The sequence below is a fragment of the Neofelis nebulosa genome, chromosome 1 (genome assembly GCF_028018385.1).
Source record: "Neofelis nebulosa isolate mNeoNeb1 chromosome 1, mNeoNeb1.pri, whole genome shotgun sequence".
Taxonomy (NCBI): Eukaryota; Metazoa; Chordata; class Mammalia; order Carnivora; family Felidae; genus Neofelis; species Neofelis nebulosa.
The window spans coordinates 218,865,154-218,891,370 of NC_080782.1; the positions used below are offsets into that span (position 1 = coordinate 218,865,154).

Below are 26,217 nucleotides of genomic sequence, written 5' to 3' on the forward strand. Positions count from 1 at the left end.
CAGACATTGGAGGGATGTGGCCACAAGCCAAGGAACACATGGAGCCACCAGAAGCTGGATGAGGCAAGGAGCAGAGTCTTCCCTGGCGAGCCTTAGAGTGGGCAGGGTGCTGCTGAAACCTTGATTTTGGACATCTCACCTCCCGAACCGCGAGGGAATGCGTTTCTGTTTAAGCCCCCAGTTTGTGGCAGTGTGTTACAGCAATGCTGGGAAATGGATGTACATCACTTCCCCCTCTCTGGCCTCAGTTTCCTCAACTATAAAATAAGAAGCTTTAGGGGCACCTGGGTGGCTCAGTTGGTTAAGTGTCCAACTCTTGATTTCAGCTCAGGTCACGATCTCATGGTTGGTGAGTTCGAGTCCCGCATCTGGCTCTGTGCTGACAGTGGGGAGCCTGCTTGGGATTCTCTCTCCTTCTCTCTGTCTCTCTCTCTCTCTCTCTCTCTCTGCCCCTCTCCAGCTCATGTGTGCACTCTCGTTCTCTCTCTCTCTCTCAAAATAAATGAACTTTAAAAAAAAGAAGGTTTGACCTTCCATTTCATTTAATGACTCCCTGTCATTCCCTGAGTCCCAGGCCCCTGTGGAAGACAGGTCTCCATTCCCCAGACTGACCCCTTCTGTGTAACAATTAGCATCTAAACAGGTCAACTTTTGCCTTTGAGAAACAGAGCTATTTGATTCAAGATGACTTTCAGGGTAAAATACCTTCACAGACGGTTATTTCCCCCCCCCCCCCCATTGTTAATTGCTAGAAAAATACTCTGCCTCACCCTGGGGAAGTCATCCAAATAGCTCTGACCTCTCTGTGGACTTCAGGGAAAGCTTGCAGTACCGGTTTTCTCATTTCTGTCACAGAGTCTGCAGCTCGAGGGACCGTGGTTAAGAGAGTTACATGAAATCTGCTCTGGCGCCTCTGGATACGTGGGGGACAGAGGTAATCGGCTCACCTCGCCTCGGTGCCAGCTTCGGCCTCCCTGCAACTCCATCACCAGCTCGCCAAATGACTGCTCGGGGCCCCGGGACTTTACTTATGGGACTCGGGAGCCTCGTTTGCAATCACCATTAACCAGAAAAGCTGCACAGCCGCTCGGTGCCCGTGGAGTTGAGTGTCCTACAATATCCACGGGAACCCAAGGGCTGGAAGAGTCTGCACGGGGAGCTTTTAGAATAAGGCCCAGAGAGCGACCCCCACCAGTTTCAGCTCCTCTCTTATCCTCTCCGGGCCCCTCCAAGGTGCTAATGAACTGTGCGGAGGCACAAGAGAGGCCAGCAAAAGGAAGATGGTGACACTTCCAGAGGATGGGGCCCGGGGTTCCTCAGGGGTGGGTTATGTCAACCAGAGCCGGGTAACCCACACTCTGGCTGTTAACCAGTCTTGGCGGAAGCCTTCAAGTGCTTTAAAACAGATATTCAGGATGAACGCTCCAAAGGCCGCCTCTAAATCCCTAAAAACAATGTTCAGGTCTTTAGCTCTCATTCGGCTGCCTGCCGAGCCACGTCAGGCAGAGTTAGGGAAAGCCCCGGGGTGAGAACGGGATTTCCAAAGATTACCCACAAACAGGAGAGGTGATGTCTGGCTTTGCCACACATATCTCCTCAGTCCCCTCCTTTGGTGATCCCCCTCCTCCGCCTTGCAGTCCCCCCCACCCCCTCATCACCTGTCACTCAACACACATTCATCCACACGGGCTCAGGTTGGTTTTAGAATAAAAGGCATGTGGATGCTTCAAGTAATGGTGCTGAAATGCCCAGATTTTAGATGTAGCGTTAGTCAGGCACTGAAATTAAAGCCGTGTGTGTGTGTGTGTGTGTGTGTATGTGTGTGTATTTCAGTCTGTAAGCCCAAGGTTAACAGGTTAAAATAAAGAGGTTTAGGACCAGCTAGATGGAGGTATGAGTGGCCTTCCAGGACAAGTGGGGACGTTACACCCTCTGTTCTAGATGCTGGTGAGGGCACTGGGGTATTCAGCAGGGACTTTGGTACCGGCCAGGGCCTTCAGAAGTTTGCCAGAAAGCTCTCTGCTGGTCTTTCCGAAACCAGTTTATCAAGGGCTGTGGTTAAGAGGAGGAAGTCGTCCAGCCAGCCTCAGCTCAGGTACTGTCTGCTTGGAAAGCTCTAAGGACTGGCCCTAGAGGGGCCCTGGCATCTCCAGAGACAGGGCGGGAGAGGGGAAGGCTACCCAGGACAGGGCATTATAGAAGTGGCCAGTGCCAATGGGAGAGGAGCCAGAGCAGAAAGGCTTTCTTGGTTTGAAAACAAGCAAAAAGCACGAGGGCGAAAGGAGTGCCGAGTCAGGACCAGGACCTGGCGCCCTCACCAGGGCCGGCCCGAAGCCTGCTGACCACATTTCTGTAACCTCTGTGAATGAAGACGGAGAGGGCAGCAAGCCAAGAATGCTGGCTTCTTGCTGGTGACCCTTTATAAAGTGGGAAGGAGAAATGTGGGGGCATCATCTGGAATCCTTATATGTGCAAGGAGACAGACACAGGGACACACGGGGTGTCATTTGCGCCCCATGGAGAGGGCGCTGCAACGGATTCTTCCTCTGCTTGCCCCTTGCCTAAAGCAGAGGTCCCCCGGGTTCTGATCTCCTGTGTTCCAGTACAGCTACTCTAAATGCCCCCTTTTAATTAGGGTGGGCTTAAGGGGTGTCGTGGCTTTATCCAGGGTGTCTGCATTGCCAGGAAGGCTTCTGCCTCCCACATAGAAGGAAAGGAATCCGCTTGCTTGAAGGAATCCCAGGTTACTGAGTAATCGCCATAATAAGATTGAGGATGAAGGTGACCTAGGGAAGCATGGTAAATACACGATTTTCTCTGCTCAGTAAGTGAATTTTGATTATAACTCAGCACTTGCCTCAGGTCCTAAAATACTGTTAGCATTCTCTGGAAAGCCCGGGAAGGGACGAAGTGCAAAAAATGCTTCCACAAAGAAAAACACAGCCTTCCCAGCCCTCTTTGTAGCTACACACAACGAAGAAAATTGAAAGCGAGCTTGCAGTCTCTCTGTCCTTGGTCACCATTTCACGTTCCAGCCTGTCATACAAAGTGCACGGAAGCACCACAGATCAATAGCTATTCTGGGTTAACGTTGCCACAGCCCCCCCTTTTTTTTCCTTTAAAAAAAGAATTTTTTCCTCCGTGTAGATCACAGCTGATTATATCCAAGACATATCTCTGCGGTCTATGGAAATTCATGCTTAGTAGGAGCACCTTTTCTTTGAGGTTTTGTTCACTCACTTTTTAATGTAAGTGAAGCGGCCGGCAGTGCTCGGATCGAACTGTTCCTTCAAAAGCTCTGCAAATGGCTGTTAGCCCCCAGGTTTGCAAAGCAGGTAAAACTTACCCGATGGGCCACCTGGACCTCCATAAAGGTGGTCTGGGCTGTAGAGGTCTTTCTGCCTGGCACAGCCCCTGTGACTCCTGTCTTCTCTGCCGGACCCCCCTGGTGGCATTCACAGCCCTCAACTTGCTTTGTTTACCTCCGGGGATGCTTGTCTGGGCAAAATCCCTAAGTGGTTTTTTTATGGGAAATTAAAAAAGCCAAGTGAGAACGAAAAAGCGAGCCATGGAAAATAGTCTCCCGAAGCATATGTCAGAGATTTTTATGTTACTGCTTATATGGTTTCTAAGTGGGCTAAAGGCTTTGAGTGACAACTTTTAAAGTTCCTACCGGAACCCCCCACATTATGTGCCATAACAATTCTTTTTGGGGGAGAGTGCCACGAGGCACGGCCACCCCTTGTAACTCTTTTTAGCCTCACAGAGCCATGGATATACTCATTCATATGTCCATTTCGAAGGTGGAGAAGGGAAGGCTCAGAGAGGTTGAATCTTTTGAGGGCGCACAGCTGGTCAGAGCTGACCCAGAGCCTCCAACCCTGACTCTGAACTCCTGGGTTTCGGGCAGCAGGACTACTTACTAACCAATGTCCAGGCAGACCTCGCTAAAAAATACACACAGATGCGTCTCACCCCAGCTCACCCCACCCCACCCCAGATCTGAGCGTCTCCTCCCGTCATCAGCTGCAGCCAGCGAACCATATAAATGCAAACTTTGGTCTCAGACACAATTTTTAAAGGCATTAAAATGCAAAACAGAAGTAAACAAAACGTCTTGCCACGGGGAAGTAACTAATGTAAAGTGACAAAATAATGGGAGTTTGAATGCGGTCTCCAAAGTGGCGGTAACGTGGAATTCAGAATCATGTTTTAGTATGTCCGCCATGCACTTGCTTTGCCAAGGATGACTGGCAGTGGACTGTCATTTGTAAAACTAAGCCACGAATGCAAAAGGAGCCAGTGGAACGAGGGGCAGGAGAGCTAGAGCCAGAAAGAGAGAGCATAGGACGGAGAGAGCAAATGCAGGTCATGGAGCTGGTGCTAGTCACAGACTGGGTACTTCCGAGACCTAGTTCCTAGGTCTGTGCACCGTAGCAATCCTGGAGCAGTCCAGCACCCCTCTGCCCAGGACTGGCCGCCTCTACTGCCACAGGCACTCCAGGCAGCTGTCCCTCCTAGGGACTTCCAGGAATCGGGGCGGCGGGAGGGGAGAGGCACCCATCAGTCCTGACCTGCAGGGCCGAGGAGAGTCTGACTCTTTATAGGAGTTTATACAGTGATGAGGGACGAGCAACACTTTCCCTACCCAAGAGCGGTGGTCAGAATGAGAGATCTACCCTGCCAGGCTGTTCCAGCACTCCCCTGCAGACCTGCCCTCCTCCCTGTCACTCAGCCCTGCGCATGGTGAGGTAGACAGGAAAGCAACTCCCAGTGAGTTCATCGTTTATCTTAAAACAGAGCCAAGGTGGCTCGGAGTTTCATATCGGGGACTTCAGCCGAGCCCCCCACCCTCCCACTCTCTACTGCCCTGTCTTGTCTCCGCCCCCACCACCCCTAGCCAACGGTTCTTCGTTCATTTCCCTGTGGGTCGCGGCTGTGATGTGGAGCGGTCTTCCCAGACCCCAGATTTGGGCTGTTCTTGTAAAGGGCTTTGGCCCGAAGACACAAATGCAGAGGCGGTGGCGCCAGACGCAGCCCGGGCAGCCGGTGGTGATTCACACACCCGCAGCTCCCAGCCGGTTTCATTATTATACAACTGAAGCAAATCCCGCCCCCTCCGGTCCCCAGCGCAAGGGGCGCAGCAGCTCACAAGGAGCAAAGACTAACTCCTCCTGATCTTTCAATCTCTCTCTTCCACACACACACACACACACACACACACACACACGCACACGCACACGCACATGCACACACACGCACGCACACGCACGCACATGCACACACACGCCGAGTCTGAGCAAAAGGCAAACCACTTTGCAGAGAGAGCCCCCCTCATCCGCTCCCAGGTCAGGGTCTGGGGGTTGCGCGCCCCCGCCCGTGGCCACTTCAGCAGCAGCCAGCAGAAGGGGGCTTCCGCAATCCATGTGCCTGCCTGCCTTTCCAAACACATGGGACAGTGTGCAATTTGGGTAACTTTTCACATCCTGTCTCCTGAACGCTTGCCCACAAATATTTGGGAGCTAGAGGAAGACGCCCCCTTCCCCCTCCGCCACCCTCCCTTCGGACCCCGCTCTTAGACTGACAGCTCCGGGGAAAGAGACTGGACTCTCACTCCAGTTGTTCTGCCAGTCGGGGAAACAACATGCTGTCACCGAGAGCACGAGAGACACCTAGAAAGCGAGAAGGAGCCGAGGCAACCCCTCCGGGTACCAAGCACGTCCTAGCGCTAGCCAGAGAGCCTTTGCCAGGAGCTCCAGGAGCACGCGGAGGGTCACCGACCAGCCAGGAGAAAGGACTGGAACCCGAGCCGCGGGAATAGAAAATGACAGCAACTCACCTTTAGGTTGTGCGTGGGGTTTACAACGCAGACAAGTTGCCCAGCGGCGGAGAAAACCCGTTTAGCCTTGTAGTGCTGAAAGCGGAGGTGAATGAGATCTAACACAGCCCCAAAGCACTGGGTAAAGAAAAGCATCACAACTTTTGGGGGGGTTGTTGGCACAGGAAGGCAGCAGGAAGAAGCTGGTAAGTCCTTGGGCTCTGGAAGGAGCACAGCCTCTGAGACACTCCGCTCCAGCCCGGCTTAGCGTGCCTTCATATTCATCATCAAAATAAGACGGTTAGAATCTTGCAGCAGTGAGGCGGCCAATCAAAAGGACAGAAATGTTATCCTTGAGGTGCAGAGACAGCCAATAACAAATGCCTCCCCTACCGAAACTCCCTGATGAATTGAGCCTGGCGGAGAATGTATTATTGAACATTACCATAGATCAGCACATTGCATTTATCTTGTGATTACAGCCAACCATACATAATGCTGGGGAGATAGGCTGACAAAATTGATTGCTTAATGTGTCTCCATTTATTAATTGACTTAATTTAACACGAGAGCCTTTCTCAACGCGCTGGCAAAAACGTAAAGCATTTAAACCGCCAAATAGTAAAGCGCCCTGCTCCAAAGTAGGCAGATGGATAACACAGATCGTGGCTCGACGCACCAGAGCTGCTTGGGAGAAAATCAAATATTACAAGACTCCGATTCCAGATAAGGATTTGGCAGCATGGAAACGTGCATCTTTCAATCTTGTGCGCTCTGCGATTTGGATTTCAGCCCCCTGATAAATCTTACTTTCCAATCTTTATCAAAGAAAAGAATCCCTAACAAATAAAAGCATTTGCAGTTGGGAGGTGGGGGGATACATATATATACTGTAATTACTGAAGCCTGAAAATATTAAAGCATAAAGATGCACGGGATCTGCTTCTAAAAATAATGAAATCCCTGATGCGTGAATGCACACACACACACACACACACACACACACACACACACACACAGAAAAACCTACACAGAGAGGAAAGTGGCTTGTAAATCAGCAAAATAATTACAGATGTGGAGGGTCTTTGCTTGTCATTCATTTGCATATTGGTGGGCAGCAAATTGCTAATTAACCACTAGATTGTTGGAGACATTAAAATAGGGATTAGGAAGTGCACATACCACATTGTTTGCTGGTCTCCGGGAATGCCAGTGGCACATTTCTGCAGGAGCAGGCAGAGGGCATTCTAGGCTCCTGACGGCACTCCCTCTCCAGAGTGGGCTGGTGGGGGCACTGAGCCCACTCCCTGGTTCCGGAAAAGAGGCTCATGAACTGCACACCCAAGTGTCCTAGGGTATCTGGGGACTAGTTCCGATGGCTTAGTCAAGTCTTTGTGACTAACACAGCAGAGTTAGGTGTCTTTTGTTGTTTCAGCACCTGGGGGTGAGTTGGATCAGCCTTGTATGCGAATTGCACCCGGAGTGTGAGCCCAAGTTCCTTCCTGATTGGCCCTCACTCTGCTGGGGCGACAGTGCTTGTGTTGTAACGTAGGAAAAGCCTACACACGCCTGGGACACCCACGTCTGTGACCTGGTCAGACCAGTTCAGCCAACAACAGATTAAACTATAGGGGGGAGAAGGTACAGGTTTACTGAAACCAGGACAAAGGCAGGGATTCGTTTTGACCCGAATTTAAAACCACACCGATGCTTTAAGAAACACGCCAAACACTGAATTGTTGCTTCCATGTTCATTAGTGGAAACTTTGTACTTTCTAAAAATGACTGCACTCACACAAAACTAGAAGGTGACAACATTTGAACCGGTTAGAAACTCACACGCCGTGATGCGTGCTATAGGACATGAGTTCCTAGACCCTCTCATTATATGGTTCATAAATCAGGGTTGCTAGACCACGAGCCTGGAATTTGCTTTCTGAAGTTTTCATTCTCCAGAAGCAGCTTTCGGGAGTTCAGCAGGAAAGCATTCAGTGTTCTTGCACTGCCTCACTTAAACAAACAAACAGAGATTGTATAACCTCAGACAGGTTTCTTAATCTCACTGAGGCTTGGTTCCCACACTTGTAACGTGGGGATAACAGAAATTTATTTGCTTCTCCGGGTCGTTGTAAAGACTAAGTTGATGTATCTGTAAGTACCCTGCACAGTGCCCGATTCAAAGCAGCCTCCCAAGTCTTGAGTCTACTGCATAGCTCTGGCAGAAGGGTGATTATTTGCAGGTATGTATTTTCTTCCTGCTCCCTGAAATACTTTTCCCTGTGGAGATTCACCCTACCACTGAGGGCCACACAAGCAGAGGGCACGGAAACAGTGGACTTTGCTCCTGCTGTGTTCTTAAGGATAGGTATTCCCGATATGAGCTGGAGGCCACCATTGAGGGCTGGAGACCAGGCCTAGGAGTCAGGACCCAGGGGCTGAGGAATGCATGTTGACATGAGCAATGGGGGCAGCACCCCAGACCTGCTCTGCTGGATGTTTTTCTTTAGTTCCGGACGTGAGCCCTTGCTCTCTCTACCCGAAAACTGGTTTCCGTTACTCTAGTTTAGGGTATTAAGCACATCATCTGTCCTCAAAATCAGTTCTCACAAAACTCATCCGTTGGAAAACGTTTGGAGTTAACCCTAACAGCAGATGTTCATGCTTAATGTCTCCGAAATAGGGTGGCATAAACCAACCTTCAAATAGAGATTTAGAGCTATGTCACGGTTTACCACTAAGTCCGGTCCTCTGCCATAGCCACGCCAACCACCCCCCCCCCCCCCGCCCCCGCCCCGCCCTGCCTCATGTTACACCATGATGTTCAGGGCTTCCCTTCACCTCCACAGCAACCAGATTTATATTTTATCTGGACTAGAAAGTCCTGACAAATTTTAATTCAAACCCTATATTGCTACTTCCTGTTACTTTGGGCAAATTGCTTTATTTCACTGATGCTTGGTTTTGTTGTCTTGTGAAATGAAGCTAATAATTTCCCCCTAAAAAGTAGCGTACAGATTAAATGAGATAATAGAGGTAAAATGACCAGGCCAGTGCCTGGTTTTCATAATAACTTCAACGAGAAGCTATTCTCCTCCTCCTCCTGCTCTTCTCATCAAAAATATTTTTGTCCAAGTCACCCCAAAGTGTTAGTGAAGATGTGGAACAACGAAAAAATTTTGTGCATGGCTGGAAACCACTTTGGAAAACTGTTGGGGATCATCTACTAAAGCTAAGCGTATCGATACCCTGTCTGCGACCCAGAAAGCCCGCTCCACGTGCCCAACAGCCGTGTGAACATGTGCTGAGCAGAAGACTTGCGCCAGGATTTTCACTGCAACATTGCAGCTATATCCACAGCGGTTGAACACTGGGCACAGCCTAAATATCAACAAGAAACTGGGTAAATTACCCCATTTTGTCCTCCTTTTGCAAATAACTACCTAGACACGAAGACGTGAATTCTTTGCTACCTGCAGCCATGCAGGAACGTGGATCTCACAGATACGATTTTGAGGCACAGATGTGATACAGAAGAGTACATGTCGCGTGATTCCGTTCATGTGTCGTTGAAGAACACAGAAAAGGTAATCTACGGCGTCGGAGACAGGGCTGCGGTAACCTTGGCAAGGGCTTGTGGCTGAAGAGAACGCAAGGTAGGTTTTAGAAAGCTAGGTGTGCTCTGTCTCTTGATCCGTGCTCTAGTTTTGTGACTGTTGTGGGTTGAATTGTTTCCCTAGATTTGCCGAAGTCCTGACGGCCAGTACCTCAGAATGTGACCTTAGGTGGAAATAGGGTCATTACAGGGGTAATCGAGTTAACATGAGGTCATTAGTGCGAGCCATAATCCACTATCACCAGAGTTCTTATAAAAAGGGAGAATTTGGATACAGAGGCATGCACACAGGGAGAATACCGTGAGGAGGTCAACGGCAGAGACTGGGGCGATGTATCTCCAAGACAAGGAGCACATAGGCTGACCAGCAAACCCCCAGAAGCTTGGGGGAGGGCATGGAACAGATTCTCCCTCACAGCCTCCAGAAGGAACCAATCCTGCTGACATTTTGATCTCAGATCTCTCTTCTCCAGAACTGTGACACAGTTGATTTCGGTTGTTTAAGCCACCCGCGTTGTCAAACTTCTAGCTAACGATCCTAGCTAACAACGATTACGACTATTTCGTGGAAATTCTTCAGGCCCTGAACTTACCATCAAGGCACCTTTCTTGCATGTAAGATAAATGCTCCAACTAATACTAAAGTAACATGTGGATGAGCACATAATTGCATTTTGAAATAGTAAAGAACTCCATTAAGATTTAAAAAGCCTGTTGAAGTAATAAGGGAAATACTTGATTATGTAAAATGTTAAACTCTGTGAAATAATGTCTAACAACTGAAATTGAAAACAAAAACCAGAGCAACCAACACGCTGGGGGATATATTTGCATCCCCCAACAGCAAAAGATTTGTATTCCTGATAAAGAAGCCTTGTATATACATTCTAAAGAACTAAAATCATATAGAAAAAATAGATGCAAAATATAAACAGATTACACAAAAGAAAAAAAAAACATTAATAAGTGGAAAATGTTTAATAGAACTAGAACTCCAAGAGATGCCAATTAAGACAAGGTAGCATCTTTTACTCGTCAAATTAGCACTTTTTTATTTTTAAACAATACTATCCAGCGCTGATGGATCTTCCATGAGACTGACATTCTCATCTGTTGGTGGCGGTAAGACTAATAACGACAAACGTATAAATGCGAAACCTCCACATTATCCCTCTATAGGGGACTGGTTGAAATAAACTATATGCATCTATATAATAGTGGCTATTAGCCTTAAAAAGAAATGACAGTTATCTCTAAATACTGTTATGGAATGAATTCAGGTGGTATTAATGTGAAGAGTCTTATGCATAAAATGCAGATGTTTATCTTCGAATGGGGGATTTGTATTTGTTATTTATGTTTTAAAAGTGGAAGAATAAATAATAAACTAAAAACAAGGATAGTGATAGGGGAGAGAAGGGAAGAGAGAGAAGGCAGAAATGAAGCCACACTTCTCTGAATTCACTTATTCTATGGTTTGACTTTGAAACCTTGAGGTTATTTTGTAAACTTGTGAAACAAAAACTAAAAAGAAATCCCCAAAAGTTAGAAGCGAGATGAGATAAATCAACAGTTTTTCAAGTTGATGGGATAGGCACCCAGAAAGGACAATTTTAGGTGACTTTGGAACATGATCATGTGACTGTAATTCTTTAGTGAAATACACCCTAAGGACAAAAATAAGTTAAACGTTCAGCTACACTTAGAAATCATATTGTTGACGATAGTGTTTGTAGTGGTTTAAAAATATAATACCACCTACAGAAAGACCCTGATCTCCCTCCGCACGAACGTGAGACGCTCATTAGTGACTTGCTTCTAGTGAAAAGTGTGGGAATGTTGATGTGTGACTTCTGAAGCTAGATCATCAAAGGAATGGCGTTTTCTCCATGGTTCTGGTGGATCTCCTGCTCTGGGGCCAGCCTTCATGCCATGAGGACATTCCATTAGCCTTCCAGAGAGACCCATACAGAGAGGCACTTATGTCTCCTGCCAGCAGCCAGTACTACTTTGCCAACCGTGAAAACGAGATACCTTGGAAGCAGATCCCTCAGCCTGGGCCACACCTTCAGGTAACCTCAGCCCAGGACACATTCCTTCCTGCAGCTTTATGGGAAAATCCCCACCAGAACTAGCCAGCAGAGTGGCTCTCAAATTCTTACTCTACAGAGACTGTGGCATAATCCCTGTGTAGTGTTGCCTTAAGCCACCAAGTTTTAGGATAATTGATCATGCAGCAATAGATGACTACAGAATTTGTTCCAGGAGTAGGGTGCTGCCGTTACAAAACCCTCAAGTTTAGGAGTGGCTTCGGAATTAGGCCGTGGACGGAGGTGGAACGTATTAAAAAGGCTTAGAGGTTCTTTTTTTTTTTTTTTTTCCAACGTTTTTTATTTATTTTTGGGACAGAGAGAGACAGAGCATGAACGGGGGAGGGGCAGAGAGAGAGGGAGACACAGAATCGGAAACAGGCTCCAGGCTCCGAGCCATCAGCCCAGAGCCTGACGCGGGGCTCGAACTCACGGACCGCGAGATCGTGACCTGGCTGAAGTTGGACGCTTAACCGACTGCGCCACCCAGGCTCCCCCAAAAAGGCTTAGAGGTTCTTGAAAGGACTGTTTGTAGAAGCCCATGATCAAGGAGGGCTGATTTTTGGAAGAGTTTGTGAGTGTGGTCTTGTCCGAGTGGGCCACAACCAGAATCACAGGAGATCCAAGAGGTTTTTAAGAGAAGTAAATTTGCAGAAGTCCCACAAGCTTGGATTGAAAGGTGGCAGAAACAGTATAAAATGATAAGAGGCCTTAGGACCCTGAAGCTTCTGCAGGCAGGAAACAAGCTAAAACTCTTCTGCAAAAGACCTGGGCTGCCTTTCTCAATGAGACGAGGGTGACCTAGAGGGTGGAGTAAAGAGAAGAGAGGCTGGAGCTGAGAGCTAGGGAGACTCACTTTCAGGCATTGAGTCCTAGTCAAGGAACTTCCACCATTTGCCCCTGTGGGTTTTGCTATGGATCAGAGGCTTCTTCGTGTCTCCTGTTTTCCTCTATGGGGTGTGTGTGTGTGTGTGTGTGTGTGTGTGTGTGTGTGTGTTGGGGGGATGGGGGGGGTCCATAGTAGTTACCCTATGCCTGTCCCACTGTTGTATGTTAAGTGTGTGTATGTGCAAAGAGGTGGCAAATATTTTCTCTTCTATTTATTTATTTGTTTGTTTACTTCTTTATTTATTTTTAATTTTATTTAAATCGAAGCTGGTTAACATACAGTGCAGTAATGGTTTCAGGAGTAGAATGTAGTGAACAATGACTTACATATAACACCCAGTCCTCATGCCAACAAGTGTCCTCCTTAGTACCCATTGCCCATTTAGCCCCAGCCCCCAACCAACTCCCCCCCCCCCAGAAACCCTCAGTTTGTTCTCTGTATTTAAGAGTCTCTTATGGTTGCCTCCCTCTCTGTTTTTATCTTACTTTTCCTTCCCTTTCCCTATGTTCATCTACTTGGTTTCTTAAATTCCACATATGAGTGAAATCGTATGGTTTTTATCTTTCTCTGACTGACTTATTTCACTTAGCATAATACACTCTAGTTCCATTCACGTTGTTGCAAATGGCACGATTTTGTTCTTCTTGATTGTTGAGTAATATTCCACATCTTCTTTATCCATCTCCTTTATCCATCCAGTGGATGGACATTTGGGGCTCTTTCCATAATCTGCTGTTGTTGCTAATGCTGCCATAAACATTGGGGTGCGTGTGTCCCTTTGAATCAGCATTTTTGTGTCCTTTGGCTGAATGCCTTGTGGTGCAGTTGCTAGATTGTAGGATGTAACTTTTCTTTCTGGGTCGTAGGTCTTCATGTTTTGAGAAACTGTACTCGAGGAGCTATGCTCTAGGAATCCTGAGGTGTTTTCTCCACACCTGGACCTGATTTAGGTAACAAGATCCTAGACTTCAAGCTGATGCCATAAAAGAATGAGTTTTGGGGAGTCTTTGGAAAGCCAAGTGTATTTTAACATTTGCAGTGTAAATCAGTAAGCCAGAGACTAGAGAGAAACATGCCTACACATACTTTGACATTGCTCTTTCAATGGATGGAGATTCATTTTCCTCCCTTTGAATATGAGCAGACATGGTGATTCACTTATAACAGTAGAATGTGATAGACATGACAATGTATGATTTTTGAGCCGAGACTGTGAAAGTCATTGCCATTTACACCTTGCTGTCTTGAGTACTCACTTTAGGGGAAGCCAGAAATCATGCTGTGAGGACCCTCCACCAGCCCTCTGAGAACAACTGAAGTCTTCTGTCAACATGCAGCATCAGCTTGGTGGCCATGTAAGTAGGTCCCCTTGGAAACCGTTCTCTCAGCCCCAGTCGTGCCTTCACATGACCACAGCCCTGGCTAACGTTCTTCTGCAATATCATGAGAGACTCTGACCCAGAACTGGGCAGCCAAGCTGCTTCTGATTTGCTGCTTCCTTGACACTGTGACATCGCTAGTGTTTATTGTGGCTTCACGCCATTAAGTTTTGGAGTAGATTGATGTGTGTGCATTGTTGATGAAACAAATGGATAATTGTGTTGGTGTCATTGGGGTAAGAGAAAGGACCCACAGGCTTAAGATTGATAAGGTTTAAAAAATACTGTAGGCTTAAAGTCAAATGGCAGTAATTGCAATGGGATATTTTATGTTAAGGAGCAGCCAGAGGAGAAGGAGGAAGAAGAGGAGGAAAGGGAGAGCAAAAGCAAAGTTTGTTAATTCTATCCACAGAAAAGACCTTGAAAAATGAGTACCTTAAAACCCAGATTGCAGCTTCTATATAAATTTTCCCCCTGGAAAACCAAACTAGATATTTATGAAGAAATGGCTAGTTCCAGATCTGGAGCAGAAAATGTTTCAGATGAGCCTGGAGCATCTCATCACACCAAAAAGTAACGAGGCGATTAAAAAAAAACCCCAAAAAACAAAAAACTAGAAAAAATGCTAGAGTCTTCTTAAGGATTCAGAAAGCAATGCAAAGAGGCCCCGACTGGCCAAAGATGGGACAATTGAAGCATGATTAAGAATAATAACTGTAATGGATTAAAACATATCAAATATGTTTAAATGAATTCAGAATGATACTAGAAAAACTAATTAGTTCCCTTTGGATCGTACTTGGCACTCAGTTCATTATCGTGATAGCTAGTGAATACAAGGAATAAATTAGGCTTTTATCCTACCTTTCTTCTATGAACTGTACCTGAGTATAATTAAATAGGCAATGAGAAGTTGTTTCTGTCTGTAGAAGGACTCCAGTTCACAGATGAAGAAATAATGGTGAAATGAGAATCTACTTTTTTGAAATTCTAATGGATCTGGATATCACAGGAAGATATCCAGGCAGGCACTGCGTGCCATCGGGGAGGTCTACAGCACTGTTTGCAAAGCATTCTTGCCAAAGTGACAAATGCACATTGATCACACTTCCAGGTTTAGCTACCAATTTTTAGGAAATGTAGGGGACAGAGGAACGTGCTAAATGGCAACATGGGGACCTGAGTAGCAAATTCCAGGTTGGATAAATGACCGGGTTCTTTAACCAATAACACAGACATTGCAGAGACAGAGAGAGAGAAGGATGGGAGACAGACAGAGAGAGAGAGAGAGAGAGAGAGAGAGAGAGGAAGTGCATGTTTCAAATAGTTTTTATAACATGCAGAGGTGCCTGGTGTATATTGAATTAGGCAAATCAGGATATAAAATTGCATTTATAAAATAAATCCATCTTATGTTTTAAAAGTAACATATGGCACAAAAGAAAAAAATTTAAAAAATCGTAACGGTGTCTGGGGACAGCAGGGTTGCTGGTGGTATTTAAATATCGTTCTATATTTTCCCAATCTGCTTTAAGATACAAATATTATTTTTATAATCGGTACATTATCTCCTTTTTGGAATAGGACAAATAGATAAATTAGTCAACATATGTCTAGAGTCAGCAAAAACGCTTATAAATCTAAAGTACTTGTTTTTTCACACGGTAGCCCTGTGATTCCATCCATGGAGATTCTGTTTTCTGCCATAACATGGACTAACCCCGTTGGGTTGTAATGTGCTGGGGGGGGTCCTGACTCCCTAGCAGCCGCATATGTTTGACTAAGGGTCCTATGGGAAAACCCGAAACCAGAGGAATGAATTGGCCCTTCTAGCTTTGAGACAGGTCTGTAATTCAGCGTCTGAATGACGAAGTCTGACTTTTGGTGGATGACGAACAGGAAGAGGAAACAAACAGCCTCAACGTAGCTCAGGTTGGGTACAGATGGTCCAAAAGCAACAAGTTTATTCTGTAACGTTGCCAAGGCAACAGCAGCTGCTTCTGTGGCGGCGGGTGGGGGAGGGGAAAAGCAGTGGAAATGAAGAAGCAGAATGATTCCGTAAATCTTTCCTAGGGAAATAGGGACGGATGCTATAAAATATTGAATATTCTCTGGGTGAACGTACTACCATAACACATGAAGCGTCATCAGTAAAAGGAAGGGCAAATGGTGTGTTTCATATTCTAATCTGCCTGGACCCCAATAGGAGTCTGGTGCCTGTTGTCATCCTGTCATTTTCCCTTCCATGGCTCCAAACAGCGGTAGACGGGGCCTTCTTAGAGCTCCGTCCCCTTGAGTGTTAAAACACATTGACGTTTTCTTGTGACAGTTACGGCGGCATCTATTCACAAGGCTGAAAGATGCTTATTAGGTTTTCACTGTGTCTGGACTTGAGCGGGAAGAAGAGAGGAAAGGGATACTTCGGTCTTTCCCCTCCTCTTCTCCTCCCCCTCACTCCTGCTTCCGTTCTTTTTATTTATTTATTTATTTATTTTTTAATTTTTTTTAACGTTTTATTTTATTTTTGAGACAGAGAGAGACACAGCATGAACGGGGCAGGGGCAGAGAGAGAGGGAGACACAGAATCGGAAGCAGGCTCCAGGCTCTGAGCCATCAGCCCAGAGCCCGACGTGGGGCTCGAACTCGCGGACCGCGAGATCGTGACCTGAGCTGAAGTCGGACGCTCAACTGACTGAGCCACCCAGGTGCCCCATGCTTCCGTTCTTTTTAGCTGCAGAGGAAGAAGATCAAGGAGGGAGAGTGTGGCAGTGAGAAGAGAGCGAGAACAGCAGGTCCGGGGAATGTGCTAGAGATATTTTCAGCCAACGGGTAGTGCAGCCAGCAGGCTACCTGGCCAGAAGGCGGCCCCCTGGGGTCACCGGGAGCCTGGGAGGAGCTGAGTCAGGAGCCCAGCTCTGCAGGTAATGAGGGAGGGGTCAGAGTTGGACATGAAGACAGAGGTTTGGAAACAATCAGTGGGACATGTGGAGCATCTCAGTCATTCTCCAGGTGGAGACGCTCTGAACGCACCGGCTCAGGGAAAGACTCTCTTCCCTCCAGAACGTCATTTCGTGTGCTCAGAACCTGGGACAATGTTTGGTTGGTTTTCACGTGCGCTCAAGTAAAGAGAATTTAGAGCCCTGCTCCTGCCCAGTTGGTACTGAATATTTTTTCAAATGCCAAACCACTTTTACAACAATGCAGGGTGGCATAGAGGTCGAAAGCCTGAACTTGGGAGTCAGGCAGGCCAGCCGAACCTGGATCTGAACCCCAGGCCCGCCACCTGGAGCTGCTCATACTATTTAGTTGGAGTCACGCTGACAAGGTTAACCGCGGGGAACTCAGCCTCCCCAGGCCTCAGCTTCCTCTTCTGTCAATGTGGCCCAAGGCCAACCCCCTAGTGTTGGGTTGTGAATTTGGCACAGCACCTGGGACGTTACTGTTTCATCATTGTCATTTGAACTTGTCTTTGAAAAGTAGGATGGAATGGAGTTAGTTTATCTATGCTTGCTTCTTGACTTTGGGAGTGACACTAGATAAGGTAGAAACCCTGACCAGAAAGCTCTGTCACGAGTTGACAATGGACCTATAAATAGGGTTCTCCAAAGAAACAGAAGCAAGGATCTATATATATATTTATAACTGTATCTATATCGTCTCTCTGCCTATCTATCTATCTATCTATCTATCTATCTATCTATCTCTCTATCTGAGAAAATAGAACTTATTTTAAGCAATTGGCTCACATAGTTGTAGAGGCTGCAAGTTCAAAATCTGCAGGGCAGACCAGCAGCCTGCAGGTGCAGGGAAGATTTGATGCAGTTCAAGTCCAAATGCAGTCCGGAGGCAGAATTTCCTCATTCTCCGGGGAGGTCGGTTTTTTCCTATTAAGCCCTTTGGTTGGGTAGATGATGCCTGCCCACCTTGTGAAGAGTAATTTGCTTCACTCAGAGTCTGCCGATATAAATGTTAACTCACTGGGGAAAAAATCACTTTCACAGAAATATCTAGAATAACATTTGACCAAATATCTGAGTACCGTGGCCTAGCCAAGTTGACAGAAAAATTAACCATCGCAGGGCCCCTTCGAGCCCTGTCCGAACTTTGGTATCTCCTCACGAATCAGTAACCGTGACCCTAGAGAGTCACTCACACAGTGAAGAGGGTCCCATTAATGCAGTTAATGTCATGGCATCTGTAGAATAGCTGGGACCAGATTTCACTGTTTTCATGATCTGTGCTGTACCCTTCCTCAGGAAAAAGTCAAAGCGTGACCAAAGTTGATAGCAGGAAATATGTAAAAATGGCAATTTTTGCCATAGATCCTGGGGCTAATAATATGTATTTATTCCAATGTCTTAAATCTTAAGTGAAAGAGTGGAATATTTAAAGGGAACACTGGGGGCGCCTGGGTGGCTCAGTCAGTTAAATGTCTGACTTAGGCTCAAGTCTTGATCTCACGGTTCATGAGTTCGAGCCCCGTATTGGGCTCGCCCTGGTGGTGCAGAGCCTGCTTTGGGTCCTTTCTCTCTCTCTCTCTCTCTCTCTCTCTCTCTCTCTCTCTCCCTCTCTCTCTGTCTCTCAAAATAAATAATAAAACCTTAGAAAAGTAAAATAAAAAATAAAGGGAGCACTAGACTGGGGACCAGAGGTTCTAAACCCTAGCAAAGTGGATGTTCATACCTGCACCAAAAAATGTAGCCGTAGGGAGGATTTGCTATAATAATCTATGTAAAAGCACACAGATATCAACTCTACTCAAATCTGGAAAAGGGTTGAAAGCTGAAACCTTGCCGGGGGTAATCTAACTTTCTCAGAAGAACTGTATAAACAGAAAGCATTGCTGCTTTTAAAACAGAAGGGAAGGCAAGAGGGAACCAAGCCACATATCTCAGTCTGACACCTAGTTCTTCTCTTTCTTCTTTCTCTTAAGCAAAATTTCACTATATTTTGACAGCGCTTCTCAGTTAGTCCTCCAGTTTATGGCTTCCTGCCCATCTTCCTTTGTTTGGTGCACACGAGTGGTGCAGAGCTTTCTGTAAGCTGCTGTCAGGGAGTGTTGGGAGTCCAAGGGCAAAGATGACCTACAGGACTTTAAAAGGTGCCTTTCATGGGTCTAGGGAAAGAGGATTTCTTAGACGCTGTTGCTAAAAGTGTAAATCAGTATGATGTCCTGGAGTACAGTTGGGAAATACAGAGCAACTGCCTCAAAAGTGTGTATTTCTGGTCTAAGAAGTTTATCCTAAGAAAGTAACAGATAATTATGTGAAACATACAAAGGATACTCTTTTAACAATGAATGGCTGTAAGTAACCTAAATGTCCAAAGGTATACAGGATTGAATAAATGAATTACAGTTCATCTTAAAAATAGAATTATTTGGGGCACCGGGTGGCTCAGTTGGTTAAGGGGCCAACTTTGGCTCAGGTCATATCTCACAGCTCCTGGGTTCAAACCCCGCGTCGGGCTCTGTGCTGACAGCTTGGAGCTTGGAGCCTGCTTCAGATTCTGTGTGTGTGTGTGTGTGTGTGTGTGTGTGTGTGTGTGTTCCTCCCCTACCTCAAAAATAAAGAAACATTAAAAAATTTAAAAAAAAAGAAAAAGAAAAAGAAAATAGAATTATTTAGGGGCACCTGGGTGGCTTAGTCAGCTAAGTGTCCAACTTCGGCTCAGGTCATGATCTCACAACTCATGGGTTTGAGCCCCAGGTCAGGCTCTATGCTGACAGCTTAGAGCCTGGAGACTGCTTCAGATTCTGAGTCTCCCTCTCTCTCTGCCCCTCCCTCTGCTTGTGCTCTGTCTCTCTCTCTCCCTCAAAAATAAACATACAAAATTTTTTTAAAAAGAAAGAAAATAGAATTATTTAACCATTAAAGATAATAAAATGATGTACGTGTGTGCATATAAAAATATATAAAGATATTCATAATATATTAGGACAAGTAGATCACTAGTATTTTTTAATGTTTTTATTTATTTTTGAGACACACAGAGAGAGACAGAGTGTGAGCAGGAAAGGGGCAGAGAGAGAGGGAGACACAGAATCTGAAGCAGGCTCCAGGCTCTGAGCTGTCGGCGTGGAACACAACATGGGGCTCTAAACTCGTGAACCATGAGATCATGACCTGAGCCAAAGTTGGAAGCTTAACCCGACAGAGCCACGCAGGTGCCCCAGTGAATCAGTAAGTATTAAATATAGCATTAATTCCATTAAAAAATAAACACACAAACATATGGAAAAGTTTTGATGAGATGTCTTAGTACATTCGGGCTTCTATGGTAGAATACCATAGACAAGGTGACTTAATCAACCACAGAAATGTTTTTCTCATGGTTCCAAAGGCTGGGAAGTCCAAGATCAAGGCATGAGCAAGTTCATTGTCTAGCAAGGACCCACTTCCTGATTCATAGATGGTAGTCTTTCCGGTGTCCTCACATGGGGGAAGAGAGGAAGGAGCTCTGGGGTCTGTTCTATAAGGGCGCTAATCTCATTCATGAGGGTTCCACCCTCATGGCCTTATCATTTCCCAAAGGCCCTACCTCCTAATCACACTGGAGGTTAGGGTTTCAACATATGAATTTGGACCTGGAGTGGGGGTGGGGGGGACATAAATGTTCGATTGATAGCAGTGGATATACACCAAAATATTTACAGTGATTTTCTCTGGGTAGTAGAATTTTGGCTGGTTGTTTTATTTCTTCTTACTTATCTGTGTTTTCTATTTTTCTACACTGAACATATGATTACTTGTATACCTGAAAAAATAAGGGGGGAAATGCCTTCCTTAGATAATATTTACCGCTCTGCAGTTTGCCCGTTCTTGATTAGAAGGGGGAGTGCTGTGAATTCTAGAGGATCATCATGACATCTGGGGAGGAAAATTGTCCTCAACATTACTTCTGTTATTTTTCACCTTCCATTGGCATTTTGACATCAGTGCTGAGTGTATCCCCTCAGATTGATTTTCTCTCTTCTGTAAAAAAGAAACTATTAGCAGACGCCAACCCTGGACAGCTCTTTCTGAAGAATCTAGATTGTGAGCCATTGCAAGGTAGAGCAGCCATTTACTGATACCCCCAAAGGCACCCTGGCACCTGTATTATCATAAGGACTGTAATTCTTGGATGTTTGCTAACATGAACTCATCAAGAAGGTTCTGGGGTTAATGCTAAAACCTGAAGTCAGAAATAGAACCCAAGGTAACACTGAAAAAACCTTGACAGGTGGGTATGTACTTCCATAAGGAGGGCTGATAGTTTTCTTCCTTTGGGCGGATCATGAGATCTGATATTTTTAGTGTATGCCATAGCAGGGCTTGAAATGATGTTACTTCTCGATAACGCGGGGACACTTCACCCTGAGTGCCTGTGTAGGTAACCCAGAAAACACTTAGCAGGTTGGATACTGTGGCAGAAAATCAGCATGTAATCATGTTACCCTGCCCTTCTTTTGGGCTGTTGAGCTGTAATGAGAGACTTTTGTCTCCTGACTGCACAAATGTTAAGACCCCTTGAGGTAGCCTCCGGCTTCTAGATCCCGAAACACAAAGCAGGATCACAAACGCCACTCTGTTTCGCAAAAACGCAACAACTAGTGAGTCAGGATGGGTAGACAAGGAGGCTGTGGGGAGGAAGGATGACATGCCATCCATTTATCTGCAGTGTCAGGTTGGCTCCAGCTTCCTGAAGGGCCTCTTCCCTGTCCCCACTCTCATACAACAATGGAGGTCATAGATTGTTCTCTTGCCGTATCTCTACCCTCCCAGAGCATCGACTAGCCTTTATTGTCTCTCTCAAGATGGTCCCCTTATCTTGCCTCGTGTTGTAGTTATATATGAATACTTCTTAAACTCTTACTAGCTTGCGAGTTCCCCGAGGGCACTGACAGTTTCTCATTTGGGTTGGCATTGATCATGGACAGTACCCAGCAGATGTTCAGTATATATTAAAAAAAAAAATCATTGAATGAACACATGCATGAATGGATGAATGAACAGTAGGCATTCCACATTTACTCATTTCCACTGACAGAGAGAACAAGAAGTTGGAGCTCTCAAAAAAGAAAGTTGATTTTCAATCTCCCAATGGTTTAATGGATGTGTGTGATTCTCCCTTCTCAAGGAAGGAGTTGGCTCTGGTATCCTTGACGTTACTGCTTTGATGCTTTACTCTTCCCCTCATGGTAGAAAAGGTGAATTTAGCTAGGAATCCAATGGACTCATTCAAGGACCTGCCATTATTCTGGGACTCTGCCTAGTCAGTTTCTCTCTGACCCTCACTGGTAATAAGCTGACAGTGGAGTAGACTTAATCTTTCCACTTACAGCCTATTAAATGGATTCATAAGATCAACCCATAGGTATTTGTTATTCAACTATTACACTCCCAACACTGCAAGGCACAATACTCCTAGAGTTTTTGGACTGAACAGTAAAGTGTTTTTTCATAGATTACAATATCTAGCATAGATCATTTTTTAAAAAATTTTTTTTTTCAACATTTTTTATTTATTTTTAGGACAGAGAGAGACAGAGCATGAACGGGGGAGGGGCAGAGAGAGAGGGAGACACAGAATCGGAAACAGGCTCCAGGCTCCGAGCCATCAGCCCAGAGCCTGACGCGGGGCTCGAACTCACGGACCGCGAGATCGTGACCTGGCTGAAGTTGGACGCTTAACCGACTGCGCCACCCAGGCGCCCCTCTAGCATAGATCATTTAATCCCTCCCTTTTACAGAAGATTGCACCAAGCCGTTCCAAGGCATCATCATCATCAACATCTCTTCCTCCCCTTTCTCCTTCTCCTCTTCCTCCAATCATCAGCCAAAGGCCCTGTGTACATAGTACTATGCTGAGTGTGTAAAATGAATACAAGGAAGGGGCGCCTGGGTGACTCAGCCGGTTAAGCGTCCGACTTCGGCCCAGGTCATGATCTCACAACTCATGAGTTCAAGCCCCACGTCGGGCTGTGTGCTGACAGCTCAGAGCCTGGAGCCTGCTTCGGATTCTGTGTCTCCCTCTCTCTCTGCCCCTTCCCAGTACACATTCTGTCTCTTTCTCAAAAATAAATAAATAAAGATTAAAAAAAGAAAAGAAAAAAAAAACACAAGAGAGAATAAGAGGAGTGGATTATATCAAGAATCTTGTGATCTCAAAAGTAGTCAGGCTAGGGGCATGTGAGTGGCTCAGTTGGTTAAGCCTCTGACTCTTGATTTCAGCTCAGGTCATGATGTTGCAGCTTCGTGAGTTCAATCCCCGTGTCAGGTTCCGTGCTGCCAGCTCAGAGCCTGGAGCCTGCTTCAGATTCCGTGTCTCCCTCTCTTTCTGCCCCTCCCCCATTCGCTCTCTGTCTCTCTCTCTCTCCTTCAAAAATAAACAAACATTAAAAAATTTTTAAAGTGAATACAGGGAACTGTTAGATCAATATATGCATAGCCATAGAACTGTTTTCATAGTATAGTTTTACATTGTGGACTCAAACAGAAACTACGCCTTCCATTTCTAATGATATCCTGGTGCTCTGTCCCTCCTTTGAAGGACATGCTAGCAACATTAATAGAATGTACAATAATTTGCTGGCCCCATGCCTCTTTCCCTCTTGTAGGCTCCCAAGGAGCACAGGCACAGGTAAGTTCTAGGTGTTTTTATTAAAGGGGCCATGGTCTCCCTGCTGGCAGCTCCTGGGAGAGGGAGGCTGGCCCCGTGATTAGGTAGGACCCCCTCCTTGGGTTCCCCCAACAAGCGTGAGCTACGCATTCCATCACACATACGAGCTATGCCTTCCCAACTCACAGACTCCCTGTAGATCTTTCTTTAGTGAAGGAACTCCACTCTCCCTTACCTCAGATTTAAATGGAGCCTCAGACATGCCCCAAATCATCGGGCCAAATCTGCCAGGAATCATAAAGGAAAAAAAAAATTTCTGGGAGTGAGTTATATATGGCGGTGAATTCATACACTTTGTGTAGCTCATTTCCTTCCATTATGCTAATTCTTCTAACCCAATAACTTAATTCCACCACCGCCCCTTCCCCCTGCCATACACACACTTTTTTTTTTTTTTAAATCCAGGGAAGAAGCTGATTGATGCTGAAGTCAGAAGCCATCCAATTTTGTGATGGTCTAAGTACTCCAGGCAATTGCCCTGCAGCTGCCAGTGGCTGTCTTAAGCCCACGCGAAAACAAGCACATTTTCAGCAGGCTCATTTAGAGCTGCAAGGAGGTCGGCGGCGTGTGCTACGTGTGCATTTAGGAGTTTGTTTGCAGCTGCGCGTCCTGGACAAATGCCAAGGTCAGGAAATCTATAGAGGGCTGTCCTAACACTTCCTCCTTGATCTGTATCAACCTGCCTGTGTGCCACACGAGGAAGTGCTGCTCCAGCCTGTTGGCCTCGCTCCCTCACACAGTCTGTGCTGACTCGATGCTTATTTATTATGCAATTATTAGAGTTATTGGATGTGCTCATGGCTTATTACCCTCTGGATGCATTTACAAGTAGGATAAGGAAAACCCACAGCAGCTTAATTTCTGTTATGATCAAGAAATGTGTACTTACTGTGAAACATTGTCTTTGTTTCATAAAGCTTCTCAAACCTTAATTTTCCTTTGTAGGGGCCACCTAAAATGTATATATGTGTCTTTTATATGAAGTAGGTTAGAAGCAGGCTTGACTGATCAAGAGACTGGGCGAAGAGCCAAGAGCCCGAGCTATTGGGGAGAGGGCCCCCCCGTGAGCTAAAAGCTGCAAGGTGATTTCTGGCTCTTGGTTATGTCAACATTTGCTTAACAGACTATGCTTCCATTCCTTTCTGGTCTTTCTCAGAAGCGTACTCTCTCTGTCTCCAGTTTGTGGACAAACACACGTGCATGCAAGCAGATGCACACACACACACACACACACACACACACACACACAGCTGCAATATTGCAGCCTTCTATCCACCACACAAACAAAGAAGCATTAACAATTTTCTAGGGATGGAGGCGATACGTTTCCAAGCATCTCAGCAGATCCTCCCTCATGGTTTCTTGCAGAGGACAGAAGGTTCTGAAGTTCCTGCATTGCCATATACCCTGATGCAAAAGGAAGGCCCTGAGTACATGTGGACTGACTTCACCTGGGGATGGTCTTGTCCTCTGCACGTAAGATGATACAGTGTGCATAGAGCACCAATAATATTGCAGAACATTTCTCCTTCCTCCTTAGGGGGAGAAGTGCTGGGATGAAAAGGATCTGGGAACCTACATTTTATTGTTCTGGCTAGCAATTTTCAGTGATTGTCAAGAAAAGAGAGGAACGTGAGAGCTCTGTCATTTCTTCTTTCTCATTTTCTCTCATTCCTGCCCTCGTCTTACCGCAACCCACCCCTATGATTAGGGGGGACTCGGACCACCCTGACAGCACTACAGAGATCATTTGGAGCCCACATGATTTCCTTGCCTCCTGGCAGTTCTGATCCTATCTCTCAGCCAGGTATTTATCAGAATCTCTGCTCTGGCTTCTCGAGGTTCAGGGTGGGGACAGGGCAGCAGTTAACTCTGACCTCTCCCATAGTAACACCTGTATGTTCCATCCACTTACCTTCTCAAGGCTTAAACAGAATGTCCCAAAGAACTTACATGCCCCCAGAGCCTAACCAACTCTGGCCAATCTCTGGAGAAGGGGCCTGATACTCGCCCACGGCAGAGGCCATCTGAAATAGCCCATATGGGATTTTGCTAGATGGGCTGGGGCCCCCGGGGACAGCACCCCGTTGGCTCCCAGCTCCCACTCTAGTCTGGGTTCTAGAACCTGCGAGGACGTCACCATTTGCTGAGCTTCGGAGTCTCCAGGAAAGCCAGAAGGTGGAACCCTTTCAGGGGTCCCGAAAAGCGTGAGCTCTTCGAAGCAGGTGTTCGGTCTCTTAGAGCAAATGCTTGATTCACGTGGATCTGAGCTGTGGGCGCTGGCCTGTTCTGTCCAGGGTCACGCTCAACCTCAAAAGCAGCGCTGACGCTGAAGCACTGGAGAGGAACATTCCGAGTCATTCGGACACTAAAGGAGTGCTCACCGGTTGTCTGTCGATTGTTCCTACTGCCGCTCTGTTATGTGGCCAGCGAGCAGCTCCCTCACCCGCAAGCTGCTCCCTCCACATGATTTGCCAGCCACCACAGGGCAGCGACTGAACAAAATGCTCTTCTAGGGGATGCCCTGTTCCACTCCATTTTTATCTCAGCATTCCTGTCCTTTAGATGCGCTGCTGCAATTCTCACTCCCCGCTGCTTAGGTACGTAGCGTCCATTGTGTATTTCCTGATGATGTGCTTTGGTTTGTCTCTTGGAAACACTGCTATTGCACCCCAGGGACGCAGCCTCCAAACTGTTGCATTCAGCCTTCTCCTTCCTCAGCTGTTTGAATCCCATGACAAGGGTGACTGATTCAGCAGCACCAT

At 46.3% G+C, this 26,217-nt stretch overlaps 1 protein-coding gene and 1 long non-coding RNA gene across 4 annotated transcripts in view; one reads left to right on the forward strand and one right to left on the reverse strand.

Moving 5' to 3' along the window:
• SIAH3 (siah E3 ubiquitin protein ligase family member 3) overlaps positions 1-7,203 on the reverse strand; it is a 75,754-nt gene extending 68,551 nt beyond the window's left edge. Inside the window, exon 1 of one of the 2 annotated variants that reach the window (XM_058685078.1) lies at positions 7,001-7,203. In XM_058685078.1, coding sequence (XP_058541061.1) covers positions 7,001-7,039 — 39 coding nt within the window. In that variant the 5' untranslated portion in view covers positions 7,040-7,203. Of the gene's footprint in view, positions 1-5,839; positions 6,321-7,000 lie in introns of those variants that run through there. The other variant, XM_058685068.1, reaches the window with a different exon arrangement.
• Positions 7,204-8,956: 1,753 nt separating this feature from the next.
• On the forward strand, positions 8,957-25,088 carry LOC131485510 (uncharacterized). Of its 2 annotated transcripts, XR_009248878.1 has the most exons (4): positions 8,957-9,402; positions 13,277-13,765; positions 24,437-24,534; positions 24,821-25,088. It is a non-coding gene; the product is annotated as an uncharacterized LOC131485510 (long non-coding RNA). The 2 variants fall into 2 exon arrangements; XR_009248876.1 differs by lacking the exons at positions 8,957-9,402; positions 13,277-13,765 and adding an exon at positions 19,795-19,971.
• The last annotated feature ends 1,129 nt before the right edge of the window (positions 25,089-26,217 follow it).